General features: G+C 59.3%; 1 protein-coding gene across 2 annotated transcripts; it reads left to right on the top strand.

The window, feature by feature from the left end:
- The first annotated feature begins 398 nt into the window (after window positions 1-398).
- Tmprss9 (transmembrane serine protease 9) lies at window positions 399-16093 on the top strand. Of its 2 annotated transcripts, XM_063228893.1 has the most exons (18): window positions 399-528; window positions 1145-1272; window positions 2637-2704; window positions 2867-3046; window positions 4719-4756; window positions 5055-5168; window positions 5969-6140; window positions 6740-7014; window positions 8577-8713; window positions 9711-10020; window positions 10336-10507; window positions 11170-11441; window positions 11656-11792; window positions 12501-12903; window positions 14571-14742; window positions 15010-15275; window positions 15365-15501; window positions 15806-16093. In XM_063228893.1, the coding sequence occupies exons 1-18, from the start codon at window positions 399-401 to the stop codon at window positions 15965-15967; spliced, it is 3273 nt and encodes a 1090-aa protein (XP_063084963.1). In that variant the 3' UTR covers window positions 15968-16093. The 2 variants fall into 2 exon arrangements, with proteins under 2 accessions (XP_063084963.1, XP_063084964.1); XM_063228894.1 differs by lacking the exon at window positions 2637-2704 and having other exon boundaries at window positions 1145-1271; window positions 2900-3046.
- The last annotated feature ends 252 nt before the right edge of the window (window positions 16094-16345 follow it).

Genomic DNA, 16345 nt, shown 5'->3' with positions numbered 1-16345 from the left:
GCAGATGGAGGAAGGGGCCACAAGCCAAGGGCTGCAGGCACCACTAGGAGCCAGGATAGGGATTTCTAGAACTGTAAGATAATGCATCCGTGTTTCTTCAAGCTACCAAGCTGTCACAGTATCTGTAGGAAACAGTTCTGTCCATAAGTGTACCCTGGGCAGCCATATGATTGGTGACCGGGAGCAACAGTGTGACATCCTTTTATTTATTTTAGACAGGATCTTGCCATGTGGCCCCAGAGATCCTCTTGCCTCAGCCTTCTGAATGTGGCATGACGCGCTACCACAGCCGGTTGTGAAATCCATTTTGCCAACTGCATCCCAGCTTCGTGCTCCGACCTGACCTGTCCCTTCCCCCTGGCATCTAGGTCACCGGCCTCATGTTATCTCTCGGAGCCATGCAGGACCTGCAGCTCGTCCCCAGGGCCGTAAAGGAAGCCCCCACTGCGGACTCCGTGTGCTGTCGTGGGGCGGTGACCGCAGCAGTGGCCTCCAGCATGATCGCCCTCGGCCTGGGAGTCCTTTTGGGTAAGTGACCGCGGGGCCTGCTGGGCTCACAGGTCAGGCAGTTGGGGTAAAGACGCTCCCGTGGCTCCCAGAATCAGTGACCGGGCTGGAGCTGCAGGTTGAGGGAGGGGACGCCTGGGAGGTGGCCGGGTGGGGCGCGGGCGAGAGGATGAGGCCCTTTGTGCTTTCCCAGCAGAAGGGCTTTGAGGAGGGGGATTTTTCCTACTGGGCTGAAATGGAGGTAAATGGATACCGTGACACGAAATTGTTCTCAATCTTGAGAAATTTGAAACAGTACCAGAAAGAAAAATTAAAAAAACGAGTGACCACACGGGGCGAGATAGTGCACACCTGTCACTCGGGAGGCTGAGGCAGGAGGATCGCCCGTGTGAGCCCAGCCCGGGCAATTCAATGACTGAGCAAGAGCCTGTCTCAAGATAAAAGCTAGAAGGGCTGGGGGTGCAGTCAGGGCGAAGGCTCAGGCTTCCATCCCCAGCCCTGGGGCAAAAAGAGACAGCTCGCATCTCACCACAGCGCAGGGAGTGGGGGGAATCCCGCGCACCCCGAAAGCTCTGTGTGCCTTTCATGTAGCACACGGGCAAAACCAGGGCTCTCACGGGGCTGGTGTGGCCCGCAGCCCTCCTCTCCACTCAGGGCGTCCAGGTGGAGCACAGCGCCGAACTCCGGGGGATCCGCTTCGCCAGGGCGCTGCAGCGCGACACCTCAGACTATCACCGCGGGCTCACCGCGGCGCTGCAGAAGCTGGTGCGGGCCTGGGAAAGGGGCGGGACATTTGGGGGCGTGGTCACGGTCTGGGGCGGGGCCTGGATCTAGGGGCGGGGCCTGGGTCTAGGGACATGGTCCATGCTGGGCGTGGCCTGTATCCAGGGGGTGGGACCAGTGTCGAGGTGTGGCCGGAACCTAGGGGCGTGGCCAGGGTCTGGGCGTGGCCAGAATCAAGATGTGGGCGGGATTTGGGGGCAATGAAGTGTTGGGCAAGCTGGCCAGGACCTAGGGGGCGTGGCCAATGTTGGGGCGTGGCTGGGTGAGGCCTGGCACTACTGTGCTGATGCCAGGGTAGGGGGGTGTGGTCAGGATCTGGGGCGTGGTCAGGGCAGGGGTACGCGCGCACAGGCTAGGAGTTCCAGTGGGGGCGGAGTCACGCAGGCGTGGAGGCAGTGCACGCCTGTCCTCCAGCACTCTGGGAGGCTGAGCAGGAGGATGGCAAGTTCCAGCCCAGCCTGGGTAACTTAGCAAGCTCTTGGGAGTGTTAGGAGGCAGAGGGGACAGGAACCAGCATGTGTTTCCTGTCCATGGAGCCCGCCCTGAGGGACCTTCCGTGTCTGGCATCTCTCCCTGAGCTCGGGGTTCTCACGGTCCGTCCACACTGCGCTCTTTTCCTGGCTGGGGATGATCTTGCTGTGTGGGCGTTCACCTGTGTGTGGACACTCCGGGCTGTTCCCACTGTCGAGCGAGCTGCTGTGGACACGAGTGTGCGCCTTCCTGAGACTTTGCTTTCAGCTCTTCGGGATTCATTTCTTTTCACTGCTCAGTAATATTCCATTATCTGGGTGAACCACAGTGTGTGTATCTATCCCTTGATGGAAAAACATTTTTTTTCTTTTGTCTTTTTGACACAGGGTCTCGCTATGCAGTTCAGGCTGGTCTTGGGCTCACTTTGTAGCTCAGGCTGGTCTTAAACTTGTAACGATCCTCCTGCCTCAGCCTCCCGAGTGCTGGGATTACAAGAGTGTGCCATGCACTGGCTCAGAAGAGCTTTTTTTTTTTTTTTTTTCATTTTAAAATGGAAGAAGTCTCTTTAAGTTACTAACCGGGGCAGCCTGGTTTCAAATTTGTGATCCTCCTGCCTTGGCTTCCCAGAGTGCTAAGATAGCAGGCTTGAATCACCATGCCTGACTGGAGCAATATTTTTTATATGAATAACTCTGAAGTCCTCCCCTCTCCTGTGCTGGCTCTGTGAATTCACTGCATTTACTGAGTGCTGGCAGGTGATGCCCTACTTAGGACCTACTCTTTGACCAGGTCCCTCGAATGCAGGACAGGCCTCTGCCTTTGTGGCAGGAGCCATGCTGCAGGGCTCAGCTTGACTGGTGGTGTCTCTGTTGTAGTTTCTAAGTAGTTTTCAGGAGACGGAGTTAGAAACAAGCTGCGTTGGCTGCACGGTCCTCAGTTACAGGTGAGTTGGGGCTCTGTGCAGGTAAAGAACTTGGTAGGCATCAAAGAGATACCAGAAGGTTATAGAAGATTCTAGAAGATGCTGGAAGATTCCAGAAGCTTCTGGAAGATTCCAGCAGAATGAAACTCTTCCATCTCCAAGGCTCTTTTTTCTTATGCCTAGGGAAGGGAATTCCAGTGTCCTGGTGCGTTTCCGGCTGCACTTTTTGCTTCGCACCTTCCAATCACTGAGTCTGGACCTGGAGGAGGAATTATTGCAGCGGGGTATCTGGGAGAAGCTTCGAGAAAGTGGCATCTCACTGGCTCCTTATGGCACCATTGTGTCGGCAGAGCTCACAGGCGAGTGGGTGGGAGAGACCGAGACCCGGTGTGATGGCCGGGGATGGAGGCCTTCTCAAATTGTATTAAACAGCAGGTTTTGTCAGACACGATGGACCCGCCTTCAAGTCCAGGAGGATTTCAGGAGGCTGAGGCAGGAGGATTGAGGATAGAGCCCAGCTCGGATGACGTAGCAACTTAATGAGTCCTGTCTCAAAAAGGACGGGATGGGGCTCAGTGTGAAGGTCCTGGGCTCAGTGCCCAGTACTTAGAAAGCAGAAGATTATGTTCACGTAACTCTTACTTGATTTAATAAAACTGTGGGGGAGCAGTGACAATGGAAAACTTTTTTGGTAACAGGAATCGAACTCATGAACTTGCATTTGCCGGGCAGCCACTTATTGGAAAACTGTTTATAGCATCTGTTACAACTGCTCCACTTTATTGTTTGCAGTGCTAGGATGGAGCCCAGGGCCTTGCAAGGCAGTCAGGGATTTGCCACTGAGCCACAGCCCAGACCCGAGCCATTTTATCACTAGCTCTTATTAATCCCCTCGTGTCTGACATATGAATTACACCCAGCATAGGTGTGTCAGAAAAGCCACAGCACATTGCATAGGATTTGGCTCTGTCTTTGGTTTCAAGCACCCCTTGGGGGTCTTAGAACACATGCTGCATGTAAGGGGGGCTCTCTATGGGAAAGAATGGGTGTGGCCACGTGCCAATAAAATTTTATTGGCACCAACAATTGACTGTGAATAAAACTTTATTGGCACCAACAACGGACTGTGAATAAAACTTTATTGGCACCAACAATGGAGTGTGTGCCAACAAAATTTTATTGGCGGGGCTGGGGATTTAGTTCAGTGGCATAAGCACCTGCCTTGCAAGCAGGCGGTCGTGAGTTCGATCCCCGGTACCGATAAAAAGGAAAAAGACAAAAAAAAAAAAAATTTTATTGGCAACAAAAAACAATGGATGGTGTGCCAATAAAACTTTATTGGCAACAAAAATGGACTATGTGCCAATAAAACTTTATTTGGTCTACAATCATCGATAACCGTGTTCTGCCATAGAAATGAATAAATGATATACTCTACACTAAATGGTGCACAGGGCATGGTGGTGCACCCTTATACTCCCAGCACTTGGGAGGCTGAGGCAGGAGATCACTATGAATTTGAGGCCAGCCTGGGCTACATAGTGAGTTAAAGGCCAGCTTGGACTGTACAGAGATTCTGACTCAAATGAACAAAAAATAAAAAAAGTCAATAAATAATAAATAAAATTGCATGATGCAGTGATTGGAGACTAGACAGTTGTCAGATTAAAGATTTGTCACTTGGACCCATGCTGTAAGCCCCATGGAGTCATCAAGACGTGGCCTGTGTGGTCAGGGAACACAGTGCTTTGTTTGACTTTATCTGAAATTTTTTGGTGGTTCAGTTGAGATAGGATCTTGCTTATGTGATTCAGGCTGAGCTCGAATTTGAGATCCTCCTGCCTCAGCCTCCCAAGGGGCTGGGATGACAGCTGTACCCACCCCACCCCCCATCTGGTTTTAATTCTATCTGACTTTGGTTGGAGTTTGGGTGGTCCTGGGGTGGTCAGTGTACCTCACCACTGCTGCTGTCCCCAGTAAAAGGTCACCAGGGTCCCCCTTGGTGAGGCTTGTCTCCTCTGTCCTGCTTAGGAAGCTGGAAGGGACCAGGGGCCGACAGGGACCTAAAATCAGGTAGGTTTCTTCAGGTTTCTCTCTGTGGCAGGTGCAGTGGGTGCAGCCAGGTCCCCAGGGCCAGGCGTCACCAGAAAACCTCTCTCCAGAGGACAGAAGCGGGTGCCTGGTCTTGCCCACAGCAGGGGTGACATGAGACTGTCGCTGGTCCGAGATTTATTTACCGATTTATGCATTATTATTTGTAGTGCTGGGGGTGGAACCCAGGCCTCTGCGTGCCGGGAAAGTCACACAGACTCGCCCCTGCCCTGCAGCCCCAGGAGACAGAGTGGTGACCCGTCCTCTTCTCTGTCCCCAGGTCACTGTCCCGAGAACGCTTTCTCCTGCCGCAGCGGCCAGTGTGTGACCAAAGTGAACCCCGAGTGTGACGACCAGGCCGACTGCTCTGACGGCTCGGACGAGGAGCTCTGCGGTCAGTGGGTGCCTGGCAGGGCTGGGTCCCGGGGCTCCCTGGAGCTGGACGGGGCGCGGAGTTCTTGTGTGAGATGTGAACAGAAATCAGGCTACAAAGGTCATCCCAGCACCCAGAGGCTGAGGCCGGAGGATCGTTGGGAGTTTGGGACCAGCCTGGGCTACAAATGAGCTCAAGACCAGCCTGAACCCCATAGCGAGGCCCTGTCTCAGAAAGACAAAGATAAAAACAAACAAACAACCAAAACCAGAATTTTGAAAGTTGGGAAATTTACAGTAGGCAGATGTGCTGTGTGGGGCTTGGACAGACAGGGTTCAGGGGGTGGGACGGTGTCCTCAGACTCTAGGCACCTACTGGGAGGGCCCTAAAATCACTCTACGGTCGGTGAGCAGACCAGATGTTTGTGGTTGCTGTATTTGGTTGTTATTTTTCAGGTATTGGGCATTAAACCCAAGACACTGAGCTCCATCCCCAACCCTTTTTATTTGTATTTTAAAAAATAAGATTAATTTTTAATTTTTATTTTTTTAGGGACAGAATCTCACTATGTAGTTCAGGCTGTCCGCCAGCTTGTGGCGATCCTCCTGCCTCAGCCTCCTGAATGCTGGGATGACTGTCAGGCACCCCCACACCTAGCTTTATTTTTTATTTTGTGACAGGCTCTCTATAAATCATTGTTGTCCAGCTAGAATTTGGTGACCCTCCTGCCTCACCCCCCTGGAAGTTTCCGGGAGGCTGGTGCTGGCGCCTGAGCCCTGGTGCGGGCACAGGGTGCCAGCGGATGCCACCCTGTCTTGCAGACTGTGGGCTGCGGCCGGCCTGGAGGGCGGCGGGCCGGATCGTGGGCGGCGCAGAGGCCGCCCCGGGCGAGTTCCCCTGGCAGGTCAGCCTGCGGGAGCACAGCGAGCACTTCTGCGGGGCCACCGTGGTGGGCGCCAGGTGGCTGGTGTCCGCGGCCCACTGCTTCAACGAGTGAGTCCGCCTGGCCGGTGGCCCGCCTGTGTCCGCCCTGCCCTGGTCTACTAGGGAATCTCTCTCCCTCTCTCCTGCCTTTCGGTGCTGGCGATTTAACTCAGGCCCTGCACACCAAACCACGTCTCCAGTCTTTTTCGTGTTTTTCTTTTTTTGAGACAAGGTCTTGTCACCTGGTTCAGGCCGGCTTTGAACTCACTGTGCAGTCTGAGAGCCTCGAATTTGCAATCCTCCTGCCTCAGCCTCCCGAGGGCTGGGATTACAGGCACGCACCACACTGCCTGACTTCCAGGCCTTTTTGAAAATTTAGTTCGAGCGCCGAACGTGATAGCTCGCACTTGTAATCCCAGCACTCGGGAGGCTGAGGCAGGAGGATCCCTGCGAGTTCGAGACCAGCCTGGGCTGCAAAGTGAGCTCAAGGCCAGCCCGGACTGCACAGCGAGACCCTGCTTCCAAAAAGTAAATAGAAAATTTGTCTCTAGGCAGGGTCTCACTAAATTGCCCAGCCTTGGCTTGAGAAAACCGAGACCCTCCCGCCTCGGCCTCCCCATGGGACGCCCCTTTGCAGCGCGCCCAGCTCCCCCTGCCCGCCCCCGCAGGTTCCAGGACCCCGCCGAGTGGGAGGCGCGCGCGGGCTCCACGGCGCTGAGCGGGTCGGAGGCCGGCGCGGTGCGCATGCGCGTGGCCAGCATCGCCAAGCACCCGCGCTACGACGCGGACACGGCGGACTTCGACGTGGCGGTGCTGGAGCTGGCGCGGCCCCTGCCGCTCGGCCGCCTCATCCAGCCCGCCTGCCTCCCGGCCGCCTCGCACGCCTTCCCGCCGGGCAGCAAGTGCCTCATCTCGGGCTGGGGTTACCTCAAGGAGGACGTCCGTGAGCTGGGGTCCGCCCGGGGGGTGGGGTGGGGGAGGGGAGGGTGGGGGAGGGGAGAGGGGGAGGGGAGGGGGCGGGGGGGGAGAGGGAGAGGGGAGGGGGCGGGGGGGGGCGGACGCCGCTCCTGCTGCCTCACATGCTTCCCCCAGAGCTGCATCCCCGGCCTGCTTTTATTTTAATTTTTTTATTCTGAGACAGTAAACGCTCGCCAAGTAAACTGCCCAGGCAGGGCTTGAACTTGCGAGACTCCTGCCTCAGCCTCCCACAGTACTGGGATTATAGCTGTGCACCACCGCGCCCGGCTTTGCTGTCCGTTATGTGTTGCCCCAAATCCTACTTGTGGGATGTTTGTGGCCATGCACAGAAATGCCCGGGAAGGTACTGAACTTGGTGGCCGCCAAGCACCTGTCCCGGGTAGACTTGGCGCAGGCCACCGTGGAATTTGTTTCTGTTTCTGTTCTTTTGAGCCGGCTCAGGCTGGCCTCGAGCTCACAGCGATCCTCTGCCCTGCTCCTTCTGAGGGCAGGGGTTACGGTGCACCACGGTGCCCGGCTTTGTTTTGCTTCTGTTTGTTTTATTGCGCCCTGTTTTGTTTTACAGCCCATCCATTAAGTGGTGTGTGGCTCAGGGTTCCACTGCGGTAACACTACACCTGACAGGATCAGTTTGTGAAGAGCAAAGGTTCAGCTGGGCATGGTGGTGCATGCCCGGCATCCCAGCACTCTGGGAGGCTGAAATGGGAGGATCACACTTCCAAAATCCACACGGGGCAGTTTAGTGGTTTAGGGAGACCCTGTCTTAAAAGAAGCCATAAAAAGGCCTGGGGCTGTAGCTTAGTGCAAAGGCCCTGAGGTCAGTCCCCAGACCCAACAGAAAATCAAAACAAAAGAAAGGCACGAAACAGGGTTACATGTTGAGAGACCCGTGAAAGCGGCTCAGTCAAGGCAGAGTTGGAGAGGAAGTGACCTGTGGGCAACAGCCTTAAGAACAGGGTTCTGGGAATGTGAGCCTTCCTTGGAGACCTGGCAGATGTGGGGCAGCCAGACAGGTCAGGGGTCAGGGGGAACTCCAGAGGGCAGGAAGAGGCTGGCATTTATGTTGGGGGTGCATGGTGCAGGAGAGGACATTCTCATCACACCAGAAGTGTGTCAGGCTGCCCTGGTCTAGAACATTCTAGAACATTCTAGATTAATACTGCCTGATATGGCAGTCATGGCATTTCCAGCACCAGGGGCTCCATGAGGGGAGTGATGGACAGAGTTGGGGTCCTAGCACCTGGAAGCAAGGAGCTGACACCCCTTGACCTAGGGAGGGAGAGGAGAGAGGAACATGGGGAGGGGAGATGAAGGATGGTGCCCCTTAGTTGCCCTGATGAGGAGCATTACCAGGGGCACCTGTGGCGGGTTTGTCTTTTGCTGGTTTGAGCTGGGTGCTGCTAGCAGCTGTGTTTACAGCTAGGGGAAGCTGAGTTTTAAGGAAGAGACTTTCTTTAGCCTCCTATCTCAAAGTGGCTGCAGATGTGCCGGTGCTCTCATCCTGTTTTTCTCTCCTCATCTGGGCAGTGGTCAAGCCAGAGGTGCTGCAGAAAGCCACTGTGGAGCTGCTGGACCAGGCTCTGTGTGCCACCCTGTACGGCCACTCACTCACAGACAGGATGCTGTGTGCTGGCTACCTGGATGGGAAGGTGGACTCCTGCCAGGTGAGCCCTGTTTCTGCCCTGTGGACCCATGTTTCCTGTCCACATAATTTCATTTATTCCTTCCTGGGAACGGAACCCAGGGCTCTTGAGTGGAGCCGGCTCCCCAGCCCTTTCACTTTTCATTCTGAGGCAGGGTCTCAGTGGGTCTCCGCGGTGTCCTGCCTGGAGGGTGGGGAAATGGAGCAGGAGACCGCTGCCTGAGCTCAGGTTTCCATATTGAGAGGAAACCGGGAAGTAAGGAGAGTTTAACAGCGTGAGCGCCACAGCCAGGCGCAGTGATGGGGGCTTGTAGTCCCAGCGCTGCACTGGGGAGGCCGAGGCAGGAGGATCTCTTTGAGTTCAAAGCCAGCATGGGCTCCGTAGGGAGACCCTGTCTCAGAGAGAGAGAGAAAAGGAGGGAGAGGGAATGAGAGAGAGAGACAGACACAGAGACAGACACAGAGAGAGAGGAGCCCCTCAGGCTCAGCATATGGGGCCACCTGTGATCCCAGCTGCTCAGGAGGCTGAGGCAGGAGAATCTCAAATTTAAGTTCAGCCTGGGCAACTTAGTGATGTACTGAGACCCTGTCTCAAAATGAGAAATGAAAAAGGTTCAGTCCTTCAGCCCACAAAACCAGAAGAACACAGTCTGGCGAGCTGGGTGTGGGGAAAGACAAGGCCACCAGGCGGGCTGAGGGGGGAGGTCAGGCAGGCTGAGGACCTGACCGACCGCAGCTGCAGCTGTCAGCCCGGGCGGGCGGCGGGGTGTCATTAGAGGTCTGTGGCTGACGGGCGGAGGGACGGAGGGGATGTTGTTCCTTCGGGCCGAGCTTCGAGCTTCGGGCTGTGGTGTCAGAGTTAAGAGCCCTGTCAGAGGCTCCGAAGCCCAAACGTCTTGGTTGTTGGTTTTGTTTCCTCCCACGGCGGGGAACTCGGGTGCCCATAGAGATTTCAGTCCCGGTGCCGGGCCCCCTCTGACCCTCCGGTTCTGCGGGTTCCCCCATCTCGTGTTTCCCAGGGCGACTCGGGAGGGCCCCTGGTCTGCCAGGAGCCCTCGGGCAGGTTCTTCCTGGCGGGCGTCGTGAGCTGGGGCATTGGCTGTGCAGAAGCGAGGCGTCCAGGGGTCTACGCCCGGGTCACCCGGCTGCGGGACTGGATCCTGGAGGTCACTGGCACGGGGCGCTCCCCGCCGGCCCCCACCCTGACTCCTGGCCCTGCGGCCGCCAACACCACCCCACTCACCAGCTCCAGTCCCAGTGCCCCCGCCAGAGCCACGCCCGTCCCCAGCACTGCGCCCCTGGACCCAGTCACCACCGCTAAGCCACCAGGTACCTGCAGGTGGACAGGTGCAGTCACCGTGGTGAGTGCTGCCTGACCAGGCCTCACGCGGTGGGCGCTGGATTGATGACATCCACCGGGGTCCCTGGGTGGGAGCCAGTCAGGTGACAGAGCATCCATCACCGCCAATTCCAGAGCATCCCATCAGTCCAAAAGCAAGACCATCCATCCCATGAGGTCACCTGTCCCCTCCCGGATTGTTGCGTCCTGTGTCGAATGGGGTGACCTCAGCCGGGGAGCTGGTGTCCTGGAGGCCCGTTTTGGGGCGGGCAGTGACCCCTTGCCCCCTGATTGTTCCCCTGCAGAGTGCGGGGTGCGGCCCGCCATGGAGAAGCCCACCCGCATTGTGGGCGGGGCCGGGGCCGTGTCTGGCGAGGTGCCCTGGCAGGCCAGCCTGAAGGAGGGCACCAGACACTTCTGTGGGGCCACCGTGGTGGGCCAGCGCTGGCTGCTGTCTGCCGCCCACTGTTTCAACCAGTAAGGCCACGGCGGGGGGCGGGGTCCGGGTCCCCTTCATCCTGCACCAGTGCCCGTCAGATCCTCGAGCGTTCAGAGGGCGCCCACATGGAGGGCACTTCCTGTCCCCAGGCGTCTGAGTGATCCTCAGCAAGTCAGGGTGGTCCCAGCTTTGGGGGACACACTGGGCCTCACCAGGAGGTGGGGACGAGGCCCTTTGTCAGCAAGGTGGACCCCACTCAGGCAGGATTGACCTGTGACAACATTTATTTAGTTTTTGGTCATTTTGAGACAGGGTCTCACGGTGCAGTTCAGGCTGGCCTTGAACTTGAAATGATCCTCCTGCCTCAGCCTCCGAGTGCTGAGTGCTAGGGTTACCAGTGTCACTAGCATGCACTACCACGCCCAGCAATCTGTGACATTTAGAAAGCTTCGGGGTCTTAGCATTCTGGGAGGCTGTGGCAGGAGGATTTCAAATTCTAGCCGAGCCTGGAAACTCAGAGTTAGCGAAACCCTGTCTCAGAATAAAGGGGCCGGGGATGGAGCCCAGGGTGAAGGCCCTGGGTTCAGTCCCCAGCGCTGCAGTGCACGGATAAATGGGGCGGTGTCTGTGTCACTGTCACGGGAGGCTTCCTGGGGCAGAGGTGTGGGCGACGGTGCTGGCAGCTCCCCTCTCCCGGCAGCACCCGGGCGGAGCAGGTGCAGGCCCACCTGGGCACCGCGTCCCTCCTGGGTGTCGGCGGGAGCCCCATGAAGCTGAGGCTGCGGCGGGTGACACTGCACCCGCGCTACAACCCGGGCAACCTGGACTTCGATGTGGCCATGCTGGAGCTGGCCAGGCCCCTGGTCTTCAGCAAATACATCCAGCCCATCTGCCTCCCCCTGGCCATCCAGAAATTCCCGGTGGGCCGCAAATGCATGATCTCGGGCTGGGGCAACACTCGGGAAGGGAACGGTAAATGCCCGACGCAACCGGCAAGGTGGGGCTTCACTATGCAGGGCCAGCCCTGGGGGAGGGACGGGCCACCTTCCCTGAGCCCCAGACAGCCTCCGGCAGAGGAGACCCAGGGCTCCACGCCAGGGTCTCTCAGGACTTCTCTCAGGACGCTCAGCGCCCCTGGTGCAGGGCTCTCTAGCTCGGAGGCACTGGCCTCGCTCCTCTCTCGCAGCCACCAAGCCTGACGTCCTGCAGAGGGCGTCCGTGGGCATCGTGGACCAGAACACCTGCAGCGCGCTGTACAACTTCTCCCTCACTGACCGCATGCTCTGCGCCGGCTTCCTGGAGGGCAGGGTGGACTCCTGCCAGGTGGGCGACCCCGGGGTGGCCGGGGGTGTGGATGGGACCCTGGATTTCACCAGCACTCAGGGAAACCCAGAGGGGATTCCCGCAGGTGTCTTATCCGTGAGACCCCAATCCACGGGGGCTGGGGGTGCAGCTCAGTGGGGAGCGCTGGCCTAGCAGGTGCAGAGCTCCGGGCTCCGTGCACAGCACAAGAAAGAGAGGAAAGAGACAGAGAGCAAAGCTTAGCAATGCATGAATAAAATCATTTCTTTTCCACCATTGGAGATGGACCCCAGGGCCTTTGCACTGAGTTAAATTCCAGCCCTTTTAAATTTTTATTCTGAGGGGCTGGAGATTTAGCTCAGCAGCATAAGCGCCTGCCTTGCAAGCAGGCAGTCGTGAGTTCGATCCCCGGTACCGATAAAAAGGAAAAAGACCAAAAAAAAATTTTTTTATTCTGAGACAGAGTTTTGCAAAGTTGCTAAGGGGTCTCGTCCCGGTTTGCAGTCCTCCTGCCTCAGCCTCCCAGAGTGCTGGGACCACAGGCTCGTGCCACCACACGTGGCTCTTGTGTCATACAGCAAAAGCACCAGTGACGAGTCTGAGTGGAGACGTGTGGAGGGGGTCACTTGGCGGGCGGGGCTGCAGCCAGGCCCCCTGGGTACCCCTAGACAGGCCTGTGGGGAGGCTGCTGGTGCCCACAGGGAGGCACCCACAGTCCTTGTCTTGCAGGGTGACTCGGGAGGTCCCCTGGCCTGTGAGGAGACCCCGGGCGTGTTCTACCTGGCGGGGATCGTGAGCTGGGGCATCGGCTGTGCCCAGGCCAAGAAGCCTGGCGTGTATGCGCGCATGACCAGGCTGAAGGGCTGGGTCCTGGACGTGATGTCTTCGGGGACCCTACCCACATCAGCCCCGTCCACCAGGAGGACGCTGGCCACCACTGGCCACCCTGCCAGCACAGCCACCAGCCTCGAGGCCCTGGCGGTCACCACCAGCAGACCCTCCACACACGGGGCCACCAGCTGGGCCACGGTCCCACCTGCCCGCACCACTCTGTCTGCTGTGGGCACCACCACTAGGGGACAGATGCTGCCCCTGGGTGCCCCTGAGACCACCACGCCCTCCCAGCTGCCAGGTGCCAGGAGACATGGGGGACGGGGAGGGTGGTGGTGTTCACGTGAATCTGGGGCGGCTGAGATGACATTCATTTCTCAGAAGTCTGGAGAGCACAGGTGCAGTGTCAGGGCCCCTCTGCTTGGTTCACACGTGACTTCCTCCCGTGTCCTCTCATGCTTGTCCCTGTACGGAGCCCAGATTGGCCCTGACCACGGGATACTCCTGCCTCAGCCTCCTAGGCTGCTGGGATTAGATACTCGACCACCTCCACGCCCAGCCCTCCCCATTTCGTAACCACGGCAGAGCCGGGAATGGGGGTGCACATCTGCAGTCCCGACACTGGGAGGCTGAGGCAGGAGGATTGCAGGTTCAAGTCCAGCCTGGGTGACTTAATCAGACCCTGTCTCAAAAAACAGAAAGCGCTGGAGGGTGGCTCAGTGGCGGCCGCGGTTCCATCCTCACTACTGCAAAAGGAAGGGGGCAGAAAGACCGCAGTGCGCAGATGAGGGCCCGCTCCGTGGCCTCCTGTTTCCTCTCCTCTCTCTAAAGCCCGCTCTCCTTGCCCTGCTGCCTGGCTCCCTGTCCGGCTGGGTGGGTTCAGCCTGCTGCTGGAGGTGACCTTGGTGGCGTCAGGGCTGGTGATGGATGCGTGAGCGTGGACTGATTGTATCTTTGTGATCTTACTCCAAAGAGGCTGGGAGCTGATTTTTTTTGGTACCGGGAGTGAACTCAGAACCTTGTGTGTGCTGGTCAGGCTCTGTGCCGCGGAGCCACACCCCCCAACTGCTCATGGTGGTGATTTGGTGGCACTGCGGATGGAACCCTTTCTATTTTGCACTGAGCTAAGCGCCCAGCCCTTTTCTTTTTTGACACAGGGTCTGGCTAAGTCACTGAGCTGCTCAGGTTAGCCTTCCAAAGCGCTGGGGGGGGGGGACCGCCACGTGCCACGCTTGGGAGCCATTTTTACTAATCCGATTGACAGGAATCTGCTTCACTTGGAGGCCAATTTAAAGCCCCAGGAACTGTGGGCGCCCCCATGTGGTGGAAGTGAAGAAATCAGGGGGCGGGGAAGCCCTCATGGGATACAGGTGGCTGGCATTTTCCCAGGACCGGAGCTGGGGCTTCTGTGGCATTGGTTGTCCGAGGTCACCTGGGTGTGTGCGGGAGGCTCTGCGTTTCCTGGGACTGGGGGGGACCATGAGCAGGCAGGCTATGATTTCTCCCGTCCTTGGGTGAGGACAAAGAGCTTACTAAGTTTTCAAACTGGCCTTGAGCTTGTGCTCCTCCTGCCTCAGCCTCCCAGAATCCTGTGATAACAGCCGTGTAGCACTGCGCCTAACTTGCCTTCGCTTTTGGAGGTCACCTTTGCATTTGCTGAGGCTGAGGCAGGAAAGTATTTCCCACACCTGGGCGGGGCAGCACGGTCGTGGGCGGGCAGCGCAGAGGGCTCCAAGGTAGAGGTGAGACAGGTACCAAGTGCTGGGAGGGGAACCAGGGGTCCTTAAAGCCACCCATTTTGAGCTGCGCGGGTGCGTCCTGAGTGTGTGCTGGGACCACAGCAGGGGGCGGTTGCCCCGTGGAGTGGGAAGGCCGAATTCCCGAGGAGGGATGCCGGTCGCTGAGACCTGGGCAGGGCAGGAGCCAAGGTCCTGGGGCCGGAGCCCGTGACTGCGTCCCTCCCCGCAGACTGTGGCCTGGCGCCCGCTGTGGCCCTGGCCAGGATCGTGGGTGGCAGCGCTGCGGGCCGCGGCGAGTGGCCGTGGCAGGCGAGCCTGTGGCTGCGGCGCCGAGAGCACCGCTGCGGGGCCGTGCTGGTGGCCGAGAGGTGGCTGCTGTCGGCCGCCCACTGCTTCGATGTGTAAGTCCCCGGACACGCCCGCGAGGCCCCCAGCCCAATTAATGCCGGAGGGCGGGTCGCAGGTGTCAAGGGCCTGGCCCGGGGACGCCAGGCTCAGGTGCCGCCTGCATCCGAGGTCCCCGTGGCCACCGGGGCCCCTCGCAGAGCACGAGGCCGATGGGCGAGGCCGCGGGGTGGAGACCCCTGAGTTCCCGGCCAGCCCGGGGCAGGGCGGGGACCCCGAGCGCCGGGTTCCCCGCCGACCTGCGCCCGCCCGCCCGCCCGCAGCTACGGTGACCCGCAGCAGTGGGCCGCCTTCCTGGGCACCCCGTTCCTGAGCGGCGCCGAGGGCCAGCTGGAGCGCGTGGCGCGCATCTACAAGCACCCGTTCTACAACCTCTACACGCTCGACTACGACGTGGCGCTGCTCGAGCTGGCCGGGCCGGTGCGCCGCAGCCGCCTGGTGCGCCCCATCTGCCTGCCCGGCCCCGCGCCGCGGCCCCCGGACGGCCCGCGCTGCGTGATCACCGGCTGGGGCTCGGTGCGCGAGGGAGGTAGGGGCGGGGCGGGGCGGGGCAGGCGCGGGGGGCGGGCCCCGAGCACCGCTCCGCCGCGTCCCCACCGGCGTCCTCGCCGCCCGCAGGCTCCATGGCGCGGCAGCTGCAGAAGGCGGCCGTGCGCCTCCTCAGCGAGCAGACCTGCCGCCGCTTCTACCCGGTGCAGATCAGCAGCCGCATGCTGTGCGCGGGCTTCCCGCAGGGCGGCGTGGACAGCTGCTCGGTGAGCGCGTTGCGATGCCCGGCAGCCCGGCGCCACCCTTCCCAGCAGCACGGCCCGGGCAGCTCCCCGGCCCCGGGGAGGTTTCTCTCCACAACCGTTTATTGGGTTCCCAACAGCCAGGTCCACGGCGCGTCCCCATCCGGGGTCGGGCTGGCTGAGGCCGAGTCCCTAGCACTGAGCCCGCCCGGAGCATTCACTCAGGCCCTTCCCGGAGATGCCGGCGACCCGAGCCCGGGGCTCTTCTCGGCCCCGGGCTGCTGGGGGACGCACTCGCCCTAATGCTCTTTCTCCTCTTCCCCGGCAGGGCGACGCTGGCGGACCCCTGGCCTGCAGGGAGCCTTCCGGCCGCTGGGTGCTCACTGGGGTCACCAGCTGGGGATACGGCTGTGGCCGGCCCCACTTCCCGGGTGTCTACACTCGGGTGGCGGCCGTGAGGGGCTGGATAAGCCAGCACATCCAGGAGTGACAGGCGCGGGGCTGCCAGCACCACAGCGCCCGCACAGGGCCGTCCAGGCTGCAGGCGGGCGGTGGGGGCGGGAGGACTGGGGTGCAGTTTGCGTATTTTCTTACAATAAACAGGCCCCTGCCCTTAGCTTGCTGGACGAGCATCTTTCTGTCCCTGGAAGGTGTGGGGGTCGCAGGGAAACAAGCCGGGGGACAGTGGGATATTAGCTTTTGGTGCCTCGATGGTGACACCTCATTTCCCAGCCTCTCCCTACCCCACCTCTATTTGGTATTGGGGGTTGAACCCTGGGTCTTTCCACGAAACTGCTACCACATCCTTTGTTTTGTTTCTTAACAAAGGGTATCTAGAGATCTTCCTGCCTCAGCCTTCCACAGTGCT

This window comes from Cavia porcellus, unplaced genomic scaffold (genome assembly GCF_034190915.1).
Source record: "Cavia porcellus strain 051 isolate PalLab524CR breed Dunkin Hartley unplaced genomic scaffold, mCavPor4.1 scaffold_17, whole genome shotgun sequence".
In the NCBI taxonomy this organism is placed as follows: Eukaryota; Metazoa; Chordata; class Mammalia; order Rodentia; family Caviidae; genus Cavia; species Cavia porcellus.
Note: the sequence above shows the minus strand (reverse complement) of the source record. Positions and strands in the feature narration are given on the sequence as shown.

Excerpts from the sequence above, each read along its gene's own strand:
- Tmprss9 (XM_063228893.1), top strand. The coding sequence starts at position 399 with ATGCAGGACCTGCAGCTCGTCCCCAGGGCCGTAAAGGAAGCCCCCACT. Across the intron at positions 5,169-5,968 it reads CTCGGACGAGGAGCTCTGCG|ACTGTGGGCTGCGGCCGGCC; the intron begins GTCAGTGGGTGC and ends CCTGTCTTGCAG. Across the intron at positions 15,276-15,364 it reads GGGCTCGGTGCGCGAGGGAG|GCTCCATGGCGCGGCAGCTG; the intron begins GTAGGGGCGGGG and ends CGCCGCCCGCAG.